General features: G+C 37.8%; 1 protein-coding gene across 2 annotated transcripts in view; it reads left to right on the forward strand.

The window, feature by feature from the left end:
• Positions 1–11,013: 11,013 nt before the first annotated feature.
• The window catches only part of LOC133995312 (astrotactin-2-like), a 287,008-nt gene continuing 278,212 nt past the window's right edge, over positions 11,014–19,809 (forward strand). For both annotated transcript variants that reach the window (XM_062434657.1, XM_062434658.1), the window contains exon 1: positions 11,014–11,431. In XM_062434657.1, the coding sequence (XP_062290641.1) occupies positions 11,014–11,431 (418 nt within the window). The remainder of the gene's footprint in view (positions 11,432–19,809) is intronic.

Consider the following 19,809-nt stretch of genomic DNA (forward strand, 5'->3'; position numbering starts at 1 on the left):
GGCCTTGTGTATCTAGTACATCTATCTACTTTAATACAATTTGGGAATTATAGTTGTTATTTCAAACACTTGCTTTTAATAAGCACAAAACATCAGTGCAACTTAGAATAACATTGGACAAAGACTGTTTACTGTTTATTAATCAAATTTGATATTCTAGTTTGAGTGTGTTCTTGACTCTTAAATAGGTTTTGTAGCAACCGTGTATTTTTTGCATTTTAAGTATCTCTCTCTCTCTCTCTCTCTCACTCTCTCTCACTCTCTCTCTCTCTCTCTGTCTGTATGGTTGCTCTTTGTATCGTAGAGCACACATTTGTAATGCAGATGTTGCCTTGTTTACTGTGTGTGTCAAATGAGCTCATGAACATCCAGCCTCTGGCCAAAATATAACACATTACTCCATCATTACTACAGAATCCAATAGAAATACATTAGAGAATAGACATATAGAATTATGCACAAATTAAAATACCAATAATATTATCCAAAACAACAAAAACAAGGTGCAATGGTGATGAACACAAGAGAGCAGTGTCTTAAACATCTTAAAATGATCATAATTATGCTTTTGAGTGTACTTGCAAATATAGTACATCAGTAATGGGCTAACTTGTCTTAATATAATTCCATATAAGCAAGGGCTTAATGTTAAACACTTATAAACGTATATCTTCCTCAACAGCTTCTGTGGTATCTGATTATATTCCACAGAGGATGTGATCCAAAAAGGGAAAAAGAAGAGAAAAAAAACTTCCAGGCCCATATTTAGTCACAGCATTAATTATCAGTTTCACTAATTGCGTTCTGTGTCCATCTAATTAGTTTGAAGGCACAGATTTTACAGCAGTCAATGTGTGGGAGGGTCATGTCAGGAACTGCAAATTAGGGCAAGAGTCTTGCTGCTGATGAGCCAGGGGCATTGGATGAGATACCAGAGTGTACCATGACCAGATGAAAGAGATACAGTGGCGTTCTAATAATCTCAGCAGCAACATTAGTAACTCGGGTCCTTCCCCTCTCCCTCATTTGAAATCATGTACAGTACACGATGTCTGTGTCAGGTCAAAAGTGCCAGTTGCATAACCAAATCTGAACACTGAAGGTAAGCAATGCGACATATTGTTAATTCCTGAGTTCAGTTTGCAGTGAAATATGCTTATCAGGGGATGCGCTCCTGTAGCCAGATAATAAGTTTAACGGGTTTCACTTTCCCTCTCTCTTTGGAGTATTTGTAACACAGAGGTTAACCATCCAATATGACTGCAATTTTCAGCGAACAAAATTTGCATTCTGTGTATATAGTCTCAGTACATGGCTCAGAAACATTTCTTAGCATTGAAGCTTACAGTTTATGAAAGGTATCATGTATCCTTTTATTCACTCAAAATATCTTCTTATCATGCATTTATATTATATTAATAATTATCAGATTTAAAATTTGGATGGATGTGATTATGTTTCCTTCAGTTGCTCTGTCTACTTATTATATTGCAAGAAACAAGATTCATCCCTTATTAAAAGTTTGATTAATTCCTAATAATACAAATAAACATATCTAAAGATAACTCTACCATGATTCACATATGTGAAAGCAGGGTGCAGGAAAAGCAGATCATACCATGAAAAAATGCCATAGGAATTATTTATAAACATTTGAATGTCGCAATGAGGTATCTCAGATCTTCAGAGAGGTTGTTTCCAGAGCTGGCGAGTCTTGATAACAAATTACCTTTGGCCCTCAGTCAGGACCAGGGGACAGATAACTTTGTTACAGGAAGATTACATGGATATAAAAGCTCACAAATGTGTGCTGGGGATAGAAGCCTTATATTAAATTTAATTTTCACTAACGATTCTCCACAAAATGTCAGTGCTGTTGGCCCACCTTCAGGAAACCAGCCTTATAATAAGGAGCATCTTAAAATCCACTGGAGGCCACTTACATGGAAGCAGTAAGTGATATCATATAATGTATTTTGTCTTCACCTTTCTACAGAAGCAGAGTTGTCATCCTCTTTTTTTCCCAGCAGCATCTAGCAAAGAGTTTAGTGAGCCACATGATTAATCAAAACAATCGGGAGGACTAGGTTGATGTTATTAGATATCCAACCTTTCAACCAGAAAATTATTATAAGTCTGATTGTCAGTGCTGCACAATTGCATGGACATTGACCAAAATGTTATGAATAGAGGAAGCATATAGATACAGAGGCGCACCACAGTTGATAATAATGTAGAAATTACCTAGAACATCAATGAAATGTGTTTTGACAGAATTATTTTCCCTTTCTTTTTTATCTATTTATTTAGTTTTGTAGCTTTGATAGTGATGTTAAAATCTGAAACATTTAACAGACTTCAATTTCCACTTTCCTTCACTCTTTTAATTTTTTTTGCTTGTTTTGGAATTATAATTATTCAGTCAATAAACACCTATTGAAGAAGCTGTTTGATTAAAGAATAACCCTTTGAGTGAGGATGTCCAAACAAAATTAAATTCTCTCTAAACTCTCAGAGCAACTTTCTGCAGTAGAGTTCAAGTGCAGTGGCTTAAATGCTGTAATAAAACATGCCTGGGGCTAGGGGTGAGGAATATATTGCACTTCTCTTAATGCTGGTGACAGATTGATTGGGGGGAATGGAGGAGGGAAAAGCTTAAAGTAATGGCAAGGTGCAAGGCCAGGGTAATGAGAATGAGGCCATACTTCTGATCTTGCCTGACTGCCCTACCTACCCTGTCCGTCACCAGCAGGACTACCGGATGGGTGAGTCAGTGGGCAAGGATATGGACGGTAAACTGGGGTGACAGCTGACCTGGCAGCTCTCAGTGGGAATGATGGAGGAGGATATGAGCAGGGGGCGGGGTCATCCAGAGGTAGATTTTCTAACACTTGGAGTTTGTCAGAGCAACCGTACTGTCAATGAGATGGGACATGGCCCTGAATGACAACAGTCCATGGCTCCAGTGGAGCAGGGACATGAATCAACTCCATGGTTCCATTGCAGCAGACATAAAATACCAGTGGCTACAGTGTGGGACTGGTCTTTTGCTGTCTTCACAGAAATAATGTTGGCAGTTTCATCAGTAAGTTCAATAAACCACCTTCACCCATTATGTTAGATGCTTAATTTTTTCATTTTTAGTTAAACTTCCCAGTTGTTAACATAAATGATCATGCTTTTTTACATCAACCAATGGAATGGAAAAAAATTCAAAAAAGTCTAACATGACATTCATAATCATAATAATGACTTTCAGAACTGCACAATTATTCACAATTTTAAATATTTTAGTGCATTACTGTTTTTTTTATTATCTTGGTAGGTTTTTGTATTTGTATTTGTATTTATTTATTTATTTATTTTTACCAAAGAGAGCTGAACACTGCTCTCAATTTTAATCTGAGGTTGTCTGATCTGAGAATTTGTTCAGCTTTCTTTTTTCATGTGACAGACTTGCTTCCAAAGAGCCTTTGGGTCCTCGTCAACTCGTCAAAGTAAATTCATGCTTGAGTCTCCCCTACTGATTTTGTGTCAGTTTTCTTTTCTGCCTCAGTCAGTGAGCTGTCTCCAGTGTTATTACAAAATACATGGTAAGTTCTCATGTCCTCTATGGAGGACAAGAACAAAAGCGAGCGCTTTTTGGTGAATAAAATGATGAAGCTGCTAAAACAAACTAACTATCCCTGAAATGTTCACTCAGTAAAAGGAATCTGCAAAAAAATGAACTGAAACTCTGATAATTACATCCCAACACATTCATCTTTCTTGATTATACAAATTGCAGCGCTGATGGAAGCCATTTTGAAGAACCATGAAACTTGTCAAGATCCAACCCCCACATGTGTTACACCATTTGACAAATTAGGGGAACAGATTTGAAGTTTCTGTACCTTGAACTAAAATGACTTATCAGTAAGCTGCTGTGCACATTTGTTGGAATGTGTGCTCAGCACCCACGAAAACATTTTGTCAAATGGTGTTTGGTATGCCTATTTGTGTGTGTGTGTGTGTGTGTGTGTGTGTATGTGTGTGTGTGTGTGTGTGTGTGTGTGTGTGTGTGTGTGTGTGTGTGTGTGGTTGTATGTTTGTCCTCCAGGTATAACCCAGTTTCTAATTGAGGAGCTCTTTGTTTACACCTGCAGAACTGGGGCAGTCTCCAGATAACTTAAACTAATCAATTAAAAAAGATAGCACAGGAGAACACGCCAGTACAGCACTGCTCTCAGAACTGTTTCTACTAAAATCACTGTGTGACAAACAAGCTATAACTATGACATGAAGTTTTCGTTTCATGATTTCATAACCGTACAACTAACTTTGAAAAAAAACCTGCTTCAGAGAGTTTTTGGGTACCATTTAAGTTGCATGAACAAATCACTGACTTCTGTATCAAAATTACAAAGAAAATGTTAGGTCCAGTCATGTTCAGGTCATATTCATATTAAATTTCATCACATACTCAGTCCACAAAGCTCAAGCTGACTTCCTTCATTGGAATAAATACATACCATACTCACAACATTTGTGTTAGTTCTGTGCTACCCATGGACTCTCAACCCCATTGTAACTTTTTACCCTGTATGTTTTTGAGCCACTGGAATAAAAACTGTGGTGGGTGTGCAACAAATGTATAGGTCATCAGGCTACTTGTTTGCAATTCACACCCGCTAGTTATACACTTTTACAGACTGTATATCCACAGTGTTTTTTTTTTCTTTTTCTTTTTTTTTTAAGCTGACATATGCACAAGTCCACTTAAAGATTTGGATTTTACTCATTTTTATTTATTTACTTTTTGAATAATGGATGAGAGAGTGGAAAGTAATACTTATATTCCTTCTCAAGCCGAATTTGCTTCTCTTGTCTTGGGACTTAGAGCATCGAGGTAGAATCTTTCAGGCTAGGGGTTGGTACATATATGCTCCCAAGTCTAGCATTAACATCAAACTTGAAGGAAAAAGCAGAAGACAGAATTTTCAATCATTTGCTGACATCAAACAACACTCTACCAGTCCTGCTGAAGGAAGCAGGGAAGGAAAAGGTCAGGTCCTTCGCTCATTATGCCACAAAAATCTGTTTAACCATCTTTGTCTAGGTGCAGTGTACGTTACTGTAGCTTGTTGTCTATCAAATTCAATTTTGAGAGAGTCAGAAGCTGCCACGGCATTCAGGTCGAAGCAATTTCCTGAGCAATAAATCTCATATAACCAACCACAGACTGTTTAAAAGCTCTCCATCAGCTAATAAAAATGCAGTTTTCCTTTCCTTGCCCTTGTTTAAGTTGCTACTTGCAGCTCTCCATCACCTCACTGTACACACCAACATCAATCAATCCTATCTGATGTCTTGTTACTGTTTGTCCATTAAAGACAGACTGTGTTCAATGAAATCTATCAGCAAAAGGGGTCATGTCTGCAAAACTACAACGTATGCTCCGTCGGCCCACACTAGATCTCTTCACAGTGTCAGCACTTTCACTAGGAGGACAGCAAAGCTTGTCAGATTTGCCCTTTAGGCTAATCTTTGTAGTCAACTATTTTATCAGGAAATCATTATGACAGACTGACTAAAATGTCAAATTAACACAGAAGGCAAAGGGAGAAATTGCCAAATGTAAATAACTGTCGAGGTGTTGGATGTGGTAATGATTTGGAGGGATACACTGTGACGTTAGCTCCTCGAAGTATGGATTAATCACATGAACCAAAGATTTGAGGGCCTGACTGAACAAATAGATAGATACAATAGATTTTGGTTTTACCTTCTAGGAATCAAAGACTGAAAACACAAAATGATATAAATGGCATATTTCAAGATTAGAGTTGGAAGTGGGGTAGCCAACTGCTGTCATGTTTGGAGCCTTGGTTCTGCATTTAAGGGCGCAGCAGGTAAGAGTCCATATGGTTGGAAAAAAGTAATATCTATGAAAAATGTGTTATGTAAATTGCTCTCTATTTAATCTCTGTCATCAAATGGAATGTGTTCAATTCATGATACAAAATGATTAATGTTTCTTATGAAAGGGGGCAATAAGGCTACTGAAGGTTGAAAATGAAAATCGAAAGATCATTGCATTTTTATGTATCCTTGTACAGGAACCATGTGCTGGTGATTCTACTGGCTAGAGCAAACCACATGATTACCGGAGTACATTTGTAAAAGTCTCAAACACATGGCAACAGTGGTGTTTGTTGCACGAAAAAAGATTGTAATAAATGAAAGAAGAAAATACCGCATTTGAATTTCAATGTGTGTCTTTTTAATCTGAAGTTGATAAAAACAGAGACACAGACAAAGACTGGGTTTGAATGTTTCTCTCAAAACGGAGGCTGAGCTTGCAAGCAAATACACATGGGGTTCACCTCATTTGTCTCAATTGTCTCTTTGTTTACCTTGCTTCCATCTTTTCCCTGTGTCTTGGTTCTTCCTACTTAAGAGGAAAGGAAAAGTTTCAAGGTAAAGATCAGAGGATGGTGGAATCAAGGAGGCACGTCTTTCTCTCTCACCATTATCACAAACAAAGTTGGTGACTCATGACAGTTGTGAAGCTGGGTCAGCTGTCACATGACAGAAATGCTCTGTATCATCTTTGTTTAATCTAGAGTTTGTTTTTTGTTTTGGTATATGTACACCTTCAGATGATAACATTCACCAAATAGTAAGGGTGCAATCTTCACTGCTTGCATTGTTTAAACAGAATGTGAAAAAGCCATTGTATAGTGTAAATTAAAATGAATTGCTTGACAAGAATTATCTTAAAAAAAGGTCAAAAGTAAATATAGTGGACTAGATAGGGGCTGGAAAATAACTTAGGTTTGATTTTTTCAGCACAATGTGGAGAGACAGTGAAAGCTTGAGATACTCACACTTGCACACTTGTGCAAGTTAACAGCTGACTTGCGTGACATATCTCTGGTGATTGAAATAGTGTGGTGGATTGAAAAGACACACTGGGAGGTCTCCACACTGGCATTTTGGCTCAGTTGTTTGAGCTCAGATGCTTCTTTTTTTTTAAAATTTTTTTATTTTTTTTTTTAGATTTTCTCTGGCATAGACACCTTTATTTGAAAGTAGAGAGACAGGAAATTACGGGAGAGAGAGGGGGGTGTGACATGCAGAAAGGTCCACCGGCCGGGAATCGAACTGGGGTCCGCTGCGTATATGGCATGCGCTCTAAACCACTCGACCACCTGCGCGCCCCAGATGCTTCTTTTTCATCTTATTTCTTTTTGTACAAATATATAAGTAGGAAATGCATTGCAACAACAAACCAACAATAAAATGAAATGAAAATCAGATAGAAACACAATTATTTAGAGGGGATGAAGGAGTAATAGGTGAGTGATAACCCCATTGATGTTCTGCCAAAATTTCATAGTGTTTATATATTAATAAAATGTTCTGATTAATTGCTCTCGCCTTCCCAAACGGAGAACACAGGGTTCAATATAAGAATTAAAAGTTTTCCTTCAAAATTATAAGGCTGGATAAATAGTTTTCTAGTTTTATATCACATTGCTTCAGCTTTGGAATCCACTTAATCTATTTATAAGAAATATGATTGATTATTATTACGTTCTGTTATTAATAACTGCCCTTTCAAAAATCACTAAAAATCATACATACTGGTTGCACTTTTGGTCCATTAGAAATATTTTTTGTAACATGAAAGCTTTTGCAAAAACTTGGCAGGTGGCCTTTTTTTTTTTTTTTTTTTTTACCAGTTCACTAGTTGTGCTTACCCTAACCTAAGTGACCTTAAATCAGTATTTATGATAAATTAATAAACAATTTAAAGCAACATATAGGCTCAGCTGTGTTCAGTGAGTGGGAGAGAGCAGGCATGTTCATCCGACTACTCAGCAGTCAAACTGATTCAGGTAAATGATTGCAGAGTATCTGAATAAATGAATAAAGCATGGTTACTTGTATTTGGGAAATGTAGGCTTGCTTAGTCTTTTCTAGACTTGACACGTGTGCTTTTGTACATACAGAGGCACACCTCAAGTGCTCTCCAAGAGTGGGTACTGGCTGGGACAGACCATGCAACTGAATGTTTCAGCACTATGGAGAAAAACACACAGTGCGTTTGAATATTTCAGCACAATGGACGCAGTGACAGAGAGAGAGGCTGACATCATGTCCCTTTTCCATAATTATGTTAAGCATGTTTGGAGAAAGCAGTAAAAGCAGAAAGTGATGAAATATGTCAGCATGCATACAAAGTTTAGATTTTTTTTCCCTTTCTTTTTTGGGTGTTGATGATAATGAACACTTGTTTGCCACAATGTAATACACAGAGGAAATAATAGATGTGCTCATATCTAAAAACAACAACAATAGAAAGGACAAGTTCTTCATAGTGGTGCAACAGTTTCTGGCAAATCTTGAAAAACTATCAATAAAGTAATAAATATTTAATTAAAAAAGGGACATTTTTTCAAGTTAAATTGGCCACTGTGTCCTGTACTTCAGTTTGAACTGAGATCTTTCAGGTGAAACAACATATTCAGTTGCAGTAGTGGACTGTGAAAACTTAATTTTTATATTTGTATGAGCTAAAATGGATCTGTTTTAAGAGTGAATAAGTTGACACACCTTATGTTTTATTGATGAATTATAGGCACGGACTTACATATCCTATATGGTTTAAAAAAAAAAAAATTAAATGTATAAATATAAAGGCTTATTCTGTCAAATTCTGTGAAGAAATAAAATGTTTAGAAATGAAAGGTAAAGGTGAAGAAATGAAATGTTAACATCGATGAGGGGCAATAACTCCTTAATGAAAGTAAGATAGAATATAAATATGAAAACCTACAATCCCATGAAAACTGTAAACTGCTGATGAAGATAATGTAATATGATCAAAAGCCCCAGAACAGCAGGAATCATAATAAAACAATTATTGCCATTAACCCTTAGATGCATGACCTACCGATACCTACACTCTTCCATGAGTGGGGTCAAAAATGACCCCAATTAGAATGAATGCGTTTTATGCTGTAAACTTAAGAAATTTATTTCATTTTGGTTAAAGATGATGATTTGTATTATATTTTGGTCAACAAAAGAATTATTTCATGTTTGACAAGCTCATTTATCACTTTTTTTATAACATTTTTATCAAAGCTTTTAAAAAGGTCAAAAACGGTTAACATCCAAAAAGTATCCCAATTAGAATCAATGCATTTAATGCAATATTATAACACAAGAATGATTTCATGTTTTCCATGCTAACACAACTTCAACATTCATTGTTTGTGTATCCGTCTGTCTGTCTATGCATGTACACACACGTCTTCTTTCTTCTCACTGTGAGCAGCTGTTACAAACTACTTGTTTCTGGCTGTGAGCACTGCACACAGGGTCACTGCATTTCCAGCAACTATTGGTGGCTTTGCACACATCTTACACCTCTTTCTCTTCTGTTGGCCCTGTCATAACCCTAACCCTAACCATCATAGTGAGAGTCTGCTTCTCTACACAACAAATACAGTAATGTTAGCTATCTTAGTTAGCTAGTGTTAGCTTACTAGAAAGTAATTTGATAATAATAATTATAATAATAATAAAAATAGGTGCGATTTATATAGCACCTTTCACATATCCAAGGATGCTTTACAATTTGATGATGATAACACAACACTATATCACACAAAAATCATGTATGTGGAAACTAAGTTCATATTTTATAACAGCATATATATTCTCAGGTATAAAAATTATGATAATACTTGTACTAATAATACATGTATGTTGCTGTGAAAAAATAATCTTTAGGGGTGGTGAGACTGCTGACATTAGATGTGTGGATCGACAGTAAATATACCTGACAGTCACAGTTGATAAAAATCAAAGGTTCCTAGGGTTAACCCTTGAAATTCCATAGAAAATGATTGGGGTCATTTTTGACCCCACGTATGGAAGAGTGTGGTACTGATACAAAAAATGTGATTACTTAAAAAATATAACAATTAGATACAAATCCAAATGGCCTCGTGTCAAAGACAACCTATTTGAGGAATACATGGAAGATTAAACGATAAAAATTTAAAATTACAAAGATATTGCAAAAAAACTACTGCTGGGGTCATTTTTGACCCCACTTATGCATCTAAGGGTTAAAAAGATGATGAGGGGAGAGCTAGTTTGGTTTAGGTTTTTTTTTAGCTATCCAACAATATATGGTTGTTAGCTTCGCCAGTAGCAAAATGGGGGGTTGGTTGTCACATTCAATGTGAAATTCAAAACGTTTAAAATTATTTTTAAGATTGCCTTCATTTTTTATTGTTTGCATTTCCCCATTTAAATAACATTATGGCAACAAACCCATAGTGTGTGACTACCAACCCCACAATTGTCACAAGTGCACAAGACATATTTGACATCTTTTAAGCAGAGTAGGGTTAAGGAGAGTATGGTCACACCATTCCCACCTGACACTTTAGACTTCCACTATTTTCCACATTTTTGAGGGGTTAAAATGATAGTAAAAAGTGGGACCATCAACCATGTTTCCCCCTACTCTTTCAGGAGTTGCTTGGAAAACAATTGAAGCTTATTTGTTATTAATGTTGTTTGTTAAATTTGTTTAGTTTCTAAAATATAAAGTAATGTTTCCAATAAACAAACATCTAATGTGATTTAAGTCATATGCCATTTATTGAAGACATCTGAACGTTTCTTACACTCTTTCACTTAATATTACAATAAACCAATCTGGAGGCGTGCTTTGACAAATAAATAAGGACAAAAAAGCCAACACACTGACGTCACATCACTAACATTTTGTCTTTATCGACACACGTGCTTTTACATGTTTAATTGGTGTGTTGTCCCACAGTGTGAGCACAGATGGCTGTGCGAGGAGCCAAAATATGTCATTCTTAATACACCTGTGCTGCCGCCTCCTGGACGGACGGGACTCCTTTGCAGCGACTGTACTATAAGTGAACGGACAGCTTATGAGCCCCACTCAAAGCGAGAGAACCACACACAAGGAGCGGGATGGCGAGGGTATTACTGCTGCACCTCCGCGTCCTTCTCATGGGGCTCCTACTAACACAGACCTTGACAGTCCAGGCGAACAGAGGGGCGACATCACCGGACGAAGAGCGGGACAAAGAGAGCGACGTGGAGACACCGTGTGAGGTTAAAGCCGTTACCGTCTCTACGCTGCCCGTACTCCGGGAGAACGAGTTCAGCTTCACCGGCGGAGCCTCGGGGAGCTTGGTCGGTGGAGGAGGGAGCGCTGCTGGAGCAGGTGGTGCTGGTGGAGGAGGAACTGGAGGAGGAACTGGAGGAGGAGGTGGAGCAGGAGGAGGGGGGGAATCCCGACTCCTATTATTCGTTAGGACAGATCTACCTGGGCGAATTTCCGTAATGGATGATCTTGACAACACAGCTCTCCCCTACTTCACACTCGGTAAGAACTGCTATGATACTGTTTCCCCTCCATGATGGTAACCAGTAAACTGCACGTTTGTGCGCAGGGGGAGCATGCACACTGGCAGGTTGTCTTCTTTGAGAGCTACATTCCCAAATCATGCATTTATACATGTAGCTACTCCCTAGTGTTTAATCACCTTTCCTGTTTCTATTACGTTGTTTGGATTCCATGGCAACTAAATGACCTGTCTAGTAATCCAGGTAAATCCTTAAAATCCCTAACATATGATTTAATTTACCTTTGCTTTACTTAAAAACTGCTGCTCCCCTGTGGAAAACAAACTAAGTACCACTCGTACACTCAGTGACATTCTCTCCTGTCTTCTCTCTCCTTCATACTCTGTCTATGTCTGTCTGGCTTTCCTATTTTGTGGTTAAATATGATTATGATTTTAAATTTCATGCATAACTTAAGTATGGTGCCCCAATCAAGGAATGCAATTTGGCCCTGCAAATATGCATGAAATTGGTATTTTATTTGCACTTGAGCACATAATTCATAGCACACATGCATTGCTGTTGGTATAAGTTTCACAGAATAAAAAATACTTTGCCAGAGTTTGCATCACTGTCAAATATAAGGGAAAACAGCCCCCTCCCCCCTTTTTTTGGAGTTTAGTCACACATGCCAAGATAAGTGAGTGAATCAGAACAGCACAACACTGGTGTTTGACAGGTCATCTGAAGCTCTCTGTGAAAGCATTTCACTTTAAAACGGGTCTGGACATAGCATCACTGATTGGATAATCATAAAGGACATAATAGCCGGAAAGTATCACTGCCATCAACCAAAAAAATACGCTTTGTAAAAGGAGAAGACTAGTAGACTGTGCTTGAAGGGAACTTGCTTACCTTGCATCATCCATATTTTTCACTTATGTCATAGAGCCATGTGAAAGATGGATGATCTTACTATATACTGGCCCCTTTGGTGTGTGAGCCAAGCAGGTGTTTTTATGAGTGTGCATTGATAAAAGTGCATGGCACATAGCAGTAGCACCCAGTAATGTTTGTTAAATACAAATATTACACACAGAGTGAAAAAGCAATTATTTCCTATCCTTTTAAGACTGTTTTTTAAAATGTGTTGGGCAGTGGATAGTAAAGAGGCAGACAGGAAACAATGGAAGAGAAATACTATGGTATAACACTCAACAAAGGTCCTTAGCTGGAATCAAATCTGGTACGTCACAGTTGTGTGGAATGCGCAGTAACCATCCGGCTACCGGCATTATTTCAAAATGCTGTATGTTTTCCAGCTCCCAATCAGTTCAAGGCAAGTGGATTGGCTCAGTATGATAGAAATCCTGTCACATGGCAAATACAAAGATGCAGGACCTAGTGGAGAGAATCCATGAGAATGTCTCATTATTTCAGTTTTCAGACTATGGCTTGCTTTTTTTCCTCTTTTCCTGTTCTCGATTTCATTCCCTGTATGAAGAGTAGTGCCGACTAAACTGGCTGCTTGAAGCAAAGGCAGGCATGCTGGCTGTGGGCTGGAGCATTAAGCTAGTAAATCACTTTCTATTCTCATTAAGGACAGCCGTTGACTGGTGAGAAAGGCCTCTCTGTCCTCCCAGTCAGCCAGCTAGCAAATTTGCTGCTTTACCCTTCCAGGGCATGATTGCATGCTGTGGAGGGAGGAGGAGAAAAAGGCATTTTAATAGTAGTACAAATCGAACGCACATGTGCAGTGTGTGCTTTGCAGAGGTAAAGATAACAAATAAAAAAAAAAAAAAAGAACAGATAACACCAATTACCTTGGCTTTTAACAAGGTTTTTGAAACATTTTTTTGCTTAAAAAAAAGACAGGATTGACATTGAAGACAGTATACATGTTTAAATTACTTTACTATAAGCAGTAGATGTATCAAGTCCTTGAGAGAACTGGAAGCATGCGGTTGACTGTAATTTATGGCATTAAACAGAATTTCAGTTCAAATTCAGTATTCAGCACCATAAAACATTAGATCATGTTGACAGCTTTCCTCTTGATGGATGTACAGTATTTGTGGCTGTGAAATGAAATGTTGTATCTGACATCATAAAAACACACGATGGTATTGATTTACAGGAACAAAATGAGCAAACAGAATTTCATAGACATATTCATATTTTATTGTCAGAATTGCATCTCTTGCGTGGATACTCTACTGTATCATTTTCTCTCGCTTATATTAAAATGGTGGATTTTGATGCTCCAGGATGTTACAAAAGCTTGTGCCTTACCAGACACACACACACACACACATTCAGCATCGTCAATTTTTATGTATACATTTTTTATATACTTTAATACTCACTAAGCAATATGTGGGAGTGTATAGCATGTAGACAGTGTTGGATGGAGGCAACCACCCACCGGTTGTTCTGAAGCTTTCATAAAGCTGTTAGCATCAGCACCTGGAACAAAACAGACAGCTCTAACAGCAGAACAAATGCTGCCTCTTATAATATAATGTGAATAAAAGCACAGCAAATTGTGAACGTCTTATTGAAAAGGATTTCAATTCTTGAGTAACTGAAAATTGAATCTTAAAATCAAAGAACATATTGAATCCTTAATTGGCTCAGTATTGTTAGTGTCTCACGACACTTCATACACCTTCATGCTTTTTTTCTTGACTTGGTAAAGGACATATTTACAATTCAGGTTTAAAAAAAAAAAAATTAAACCTGAAGTCCTGTGTGACATTATGTCACCTCACCACAGCAGCTGCATTTTTTTCCTTCAATAGCAAAATTTGCTATTGCTTTTTTTCTTTGCACTTTGCAATAGTGAAAATGGGTCCACAGAGATTTCAGAATGCTAGGGGCATACCTTATTAGCCAAATGTCACACAAACCATAATGAGCACCGTCTTGCATCTGCTTCTTCGATATTGTCAGATGTCCGATTGTTTTGTCGAACCAACATCAGAGGTTAGGGAGGGGGGGGGGGGGGGGGGCAGCAGGTCCCCTTCCCGCTGTGGCCTGCCTGCTCAGCTTTGATTTATTACAAGAAGTGTCATGGAGAATGGATGAGCAGAGAGGGCAATGCAGAGGAATTGTACAGGGCTCCTTCCCCTTCCTTCTGTCCTGTTTTGTGTTCTTGGTCCTTTCTTTAAAGTAATGATAATAAAGAAAACTGTGAGAGATATAATTGCATTACATAGGCCAACAGTAAGTAGAGCTATCATTGTCTTTGCTTAAATGCTGCATGGATTTGCTGATATGTTGTATTTTTGTATTTTTTGTGAGGGTGCATTTTGGCATATTCAAGAAGATTTTCTATTATCTATTTAAGTCACATTCAAGGAATTAAATGTCCAACTATACAACTACAGGGCTTTCCTTAAGGGAAATCATAGCTCCTCGCCATCAAACGTTACTGTTGTGCTATCATTTCACTTTAAAAAGGGGGTGGTAATACACATTTTCAATGCATTTGTTTTTGTATACTGCACAATGTAAAAATATGTTGGTAATAAAGGTTTGCAGCTTCATACTTAGAAATTCTAGGGAGAGAATTGTGCTGCTACGGGTTTTCACACTAGATCATTTTCTTTGCTATTTTAAGTGATGTGGTGGGACTTGGTGGTCAAAATCGATATGTTTAACAACATGGCTGACTCTGTAAACACCTTGTTAGGAGTTCACCTTTTTGAAAACCTTCAGGCATTTAAAGCAGGATCGAAAGCATTCAAATGTTTCCCTGTCCTTTATCTTCTCTGTCATTAGTATAGGGCAACATCTTTGCACTTTTCATTTTTTACCACATCTTATTCTTATAACCAGCCCTTTCCTCTCTTTCCATCTCCCCTCTCTGCCTTGCTGTAGCGTTCTAAGCAAGAGTCACAGCAAACCCTGATGCTAGGAGATTGGAGATTAAAAGCAACAGTGGTAAAGTGAAAAAAAAAGAATGGCTAGACTTGAGCACTCTGTTCCCTGTGGCACATAACATGTGCACACTGCACTACATCTCAATTTTATGTCAGGGGTTGATCTTAGCACTGCAGGACAAACAGTGTATAGGGGGTAAAGGTCAACAGGAAAGATGGGAGTTATTTCATGGTGTGGAGCTGATGTGGTGGTGTGAGTTTTCCTCTGGCATGAGCTTTCATAAGGAGTTTTATAAATTTGGCAGAGCAATTTAGCATGTGTTTGAATGGAGTGTGGTTAAGAATACTAAAACATGCTCATCCCAATATAAACTTTATGGAGACCACAGAAAATAGGATCTGTGGTGGAACTTATACAGGCCATCAAATGGTCTATTCATCATCATTTGACCTACTATAACAGACTTAGAGGAGGCTGTATTTTTAAGATGAATGCTCTACTATTGAATTCTATTTCCAACTACACTTTGTACATGGTATGCCCTACTACAGTGTTTTCTCAGTCTCATGTCTTTTGGCACATTTATACACAGCAATATGGCAGGTTTATGACAAAAAAGTGGCTTTGATCATTGCGCAGTGTGTTGGCACCTCACCTGCTATTAGTCAGAAATGCATGTATGGATGTACATCACTTTGTTTCTAGTTGTTCTATTTTTATTCTAATTTATGTTTTACATGTTTTTGCCAAGAACTTAGGTCATGCCTGCTCCCACTGTGATATGTCAGCTGCTTGATCTGTTGTGGATGTAATTAAAAGAACAGATGCAGTGCAAACATGTAACACACACACACACACACACACACACACACACACACACACACACACACACACACACACACACACACACACACACACACACACTTATTTATTTAAAGTGCATTGAAAATGTTGATATGTATACCTCATACCAAAGTTTACAGGCCAAGCCAAGTGTGACAGGTTCAGTTGGAAAATAAAGTAATAGACACAAACTAAATATTCGGTGGGGGTGTGCCAAAGTATAAACTTTGTCATATGGTATAAACTTTCCGCAAAGAACACAGCACACAGCAGGGAGGAAAAATGGCAGAGAGAAAGAGAACATTTTAAATTTAAATTTAAAGGACAATACTTCCGTGAATTCAGCCCAGAGTGTGACACATTTTGGCAGTCTACAGAACTACAGTTATACATATATATCCATCAATTTTCAACCTTTTTTTCATTTCTTAAGACTAGATGCTTTTTGACATTTAATAATCATTGATATACCACTGCTTACTATTGTCTACGCTTGCAAGCGTTGTGTCACGTACTACCAATGTGACACAAGTTGCATGACAAATTTCAAGTAAAAAAACAACATTTAAGTGTCTTAGTAATGTGTTGGGCCACCATCTAACTGTTCTGGAGGGTTTAACAGTCTTCTTCTGAAAGATATTCCCTCCAGTATTTTCCCAAGGTTGATCGCTTTCAGGCAGCAGGGCGGTTCCTCTTGATTCAAGTTCTTCCTTGCATTTGCCTGTATGTGCATTTATACATCTATTTATGGCTAACTAAGGAAGTGGAAATCAACTTTGCTCAACCTCTACAGTCATAATGAGCATACTGGTATTTTTTTTGAAACACCACACATGAAATAGCTTTGTGAATGTATTAAATACTGTTTGTTTTTAGTGTATTCTTAGCAATTAAGAACTGTACACCATTCTTTTACAAGGATTGCGTATTCAGAAAACAGTGAACAGATTGTGAGGTTGTGTCACCTGATCCCACTGGGGAAACTCATTTGACAGGCAAAGAGCGAAGAATCATGCTCATTTAGCTAAATGGTGACATAGTGATGGCGAGGAAAGGATGAATGAATTGTGGTCAGTGACCCATGCTGGTTGCCCTCCTTTGCAGGAACTGTATTTTGTATTGCTCGTTTATACCGCCTGTGTCTCTAGTCTTGCTTTGTGGCAGTGGTGGACAGCTTTGATCTCAAGATAATAATTTGATCATTACCATTGCTGAGAGGCACACAGTAGTTATCTACAGTATGATGGAATGAACAAAGACGTTTATTTAAATATCCCTAATGAATGCACTGAGCTTTTCTTGCCTTTTCCCCCTGATTTATGCAAAGCAAAAACATGCACAATTGTTCATATATTTTGTCTCATTAATTGGCAAACAGGATCAAAGATAGAAATTGGCAAATGTACGTATGCCAAAATTCAGTAGCTCCTGGTTTTGTTTTGTTTTTAATTTCTAATCATTCTATTTCTTAATGTTTACCATGTGTGCTTAGAATAATTTAACTATATAAATATGATCTTTATGTGGATTTACTGTACCAGGATGAATTAAAAAACATCTGTATACCATGATATAAAAGTATGATTTATGAGCTCTGTTTATTAATGTATCAAACAAATTAGGTTGTCTGCTATATAATGGCTGAGTATGATATAAGGATAATATAATTTGAACATCAGGATCAGCTGAAAGTGGCTCATCTGCCTCAGCAGCACCAGGTGTGTGCAGCTCCAAAGGCTGGACAGTGGAGGCTGCATCTGGTGCTTCTGCAGGGCACAATTTCGTTGTGCTTTGTCCAATGACAATAAAGACTTTCTATTCTAATACATTTATCCTCAGTTCATGTTCACACAAGCTTCGTACATGAATAAAGGTCATAGAACAATCTTTTATAAGGAATTTACTTACCATCCTTGAAGAAAAGTCTAGGTGCCACCAAAAAAATGTAGCTGAAAAAACAAACATAAGACTGTATATTTTTTATAGCCGACTCATTTATCAGTGTTATAAACCTATATTCGAACCGTGGACCTGAAAATAAAAACTGAACCATGTCCAGTAGCTCAGTATAAACTCTAGCAGGAAAAGGTTTAATCAATTAAACTCTGACTGTTAACATGACCTTGAGGAAAAAATGAATTTCTGACTGAACATGGACCTGAAAATAAAGTGACCCCCTTTTACAGTAGCTTAAAATAAAGTCTGGCAGTAAAAAGTTTAAACTAAACAATTACAATCTTAATTCGAATAGTGTACCTGAAAATAAAAACTGAACTATTTTCAGTAATTCAGTATAAACTGAATATTGAATTAAATGAATATTGAATTAATGAATTAAATTCTGACTGTAAGCATGACCTTGGTTGAAAAATAATTTCTGATTGAGCATAAATGGTAAATGGGCTGTACTTATATAGCGCCTTTCTAGTCTTTTTCGTCCACTCAAAGCACTTTACACTACATCTCATTCACACACTGATGGCAGGGGCTACCACGCAGGGTGCCAACCTGCACATCAGGAGAAGCTAACCATTCGTACAGCAACGGAAGCAATTTGGGGTTAAGTGTCTTGCCCAAGGTCTGGAGGAGCCGGGAATCGAACTGCCAATCTTCCGATTGGAGGACTACCGTTCTACCCCCTGAGCCACAGCCGCCCCAGCCGCCCCAGCATACACCTGAAAATAATCTATTTAAGTCTAGCAGTAAAAGGTTTAATAAATACATAAATAAAACATTTAAATAAATGGGCAGACTAATAGCAGCACAATCAATGAACAGGTCAATCAACAGGTTTTTCTCAGTTTGAAAAAAAAACTAAAAACAAAAACCCATTCTGTTGTAATATTCACTCCACTTCCAACATACACCTGACACATGGGTTTCAGTTTGTCAGTATTACTTGACACTAACACACAGCTCAGGTGTTAGTTGCAGTTGCATTCTTCCGCTTGGCCTCATGCGTGGCAGACTTGGCTTTTCTAAGCAAGTCACTCAAACTCTGCATGTGACACACACTGCTTTTGGCAGTCATTATGGCCTTTCTGGTCACAAGATAACTTACCATACCAGTGCTAAGGCTGGCATGATACTGGGCTTTGTTTTTAGTTTCCAAGCTGAAGACTCTTTCACAGTCTGCATTACTGTGAAGCATGACAGTAGAAAGGTTTGCAAAAAGTTTTCCTCTTCCTGTTGCCATCAGACCCAATTCTCTCCAAGCCTCATCAGCCCTCTTGGAAAGGATACCATCATCCAGGCTTGTGAAACAGCTGGAACTCCTCTTCAACATCATCCACTGTCACTCCATTGGGCAAGAGGCAAGGGAACATGTCCATGAAGTATGTCAGAGATGAAAATGTGGCAGTTTAGTATCTCTTCACGTCTGCCACTGCGGCATGTTCGAGCAGTTCATCACCATGTAATCTGCTTCTGTTGTGAAGCAGTTCCTCATATAAGTGAGGAATCCTCCTAGCTGAAGGTTACCCTGGCTTTTAGTGAATACATGTCTCGTAGTCAATGGATAACCCTTTGTCAATCAGCTCTCTCTTTGTATAAAGAGCAAGATTACATTCTTTCTTAACCTCATCCATCATTTTGACAACATGTTCAGCTTTCCAGAAGGCGAGTAGATTTTTTTAAAATTTGCTGCTCTAATGTCAGAAGTAAAGTTAAGATGCAAGGTTCCTCCTTTTG

This window comes from Scomber scombrus, chromosome 15 (genome assembly GCF_963691925.1).
Source record: "Scomber scombrus chromosome 15, fScoSco1.1, whole genome shotgun sequence".
NCBI classification, from domain to species: Eukaryota; Metazoa; Chordata; class Actinopteri; order Scombriformes; family Scombridae; genus Scomber; species Scomber scombrus.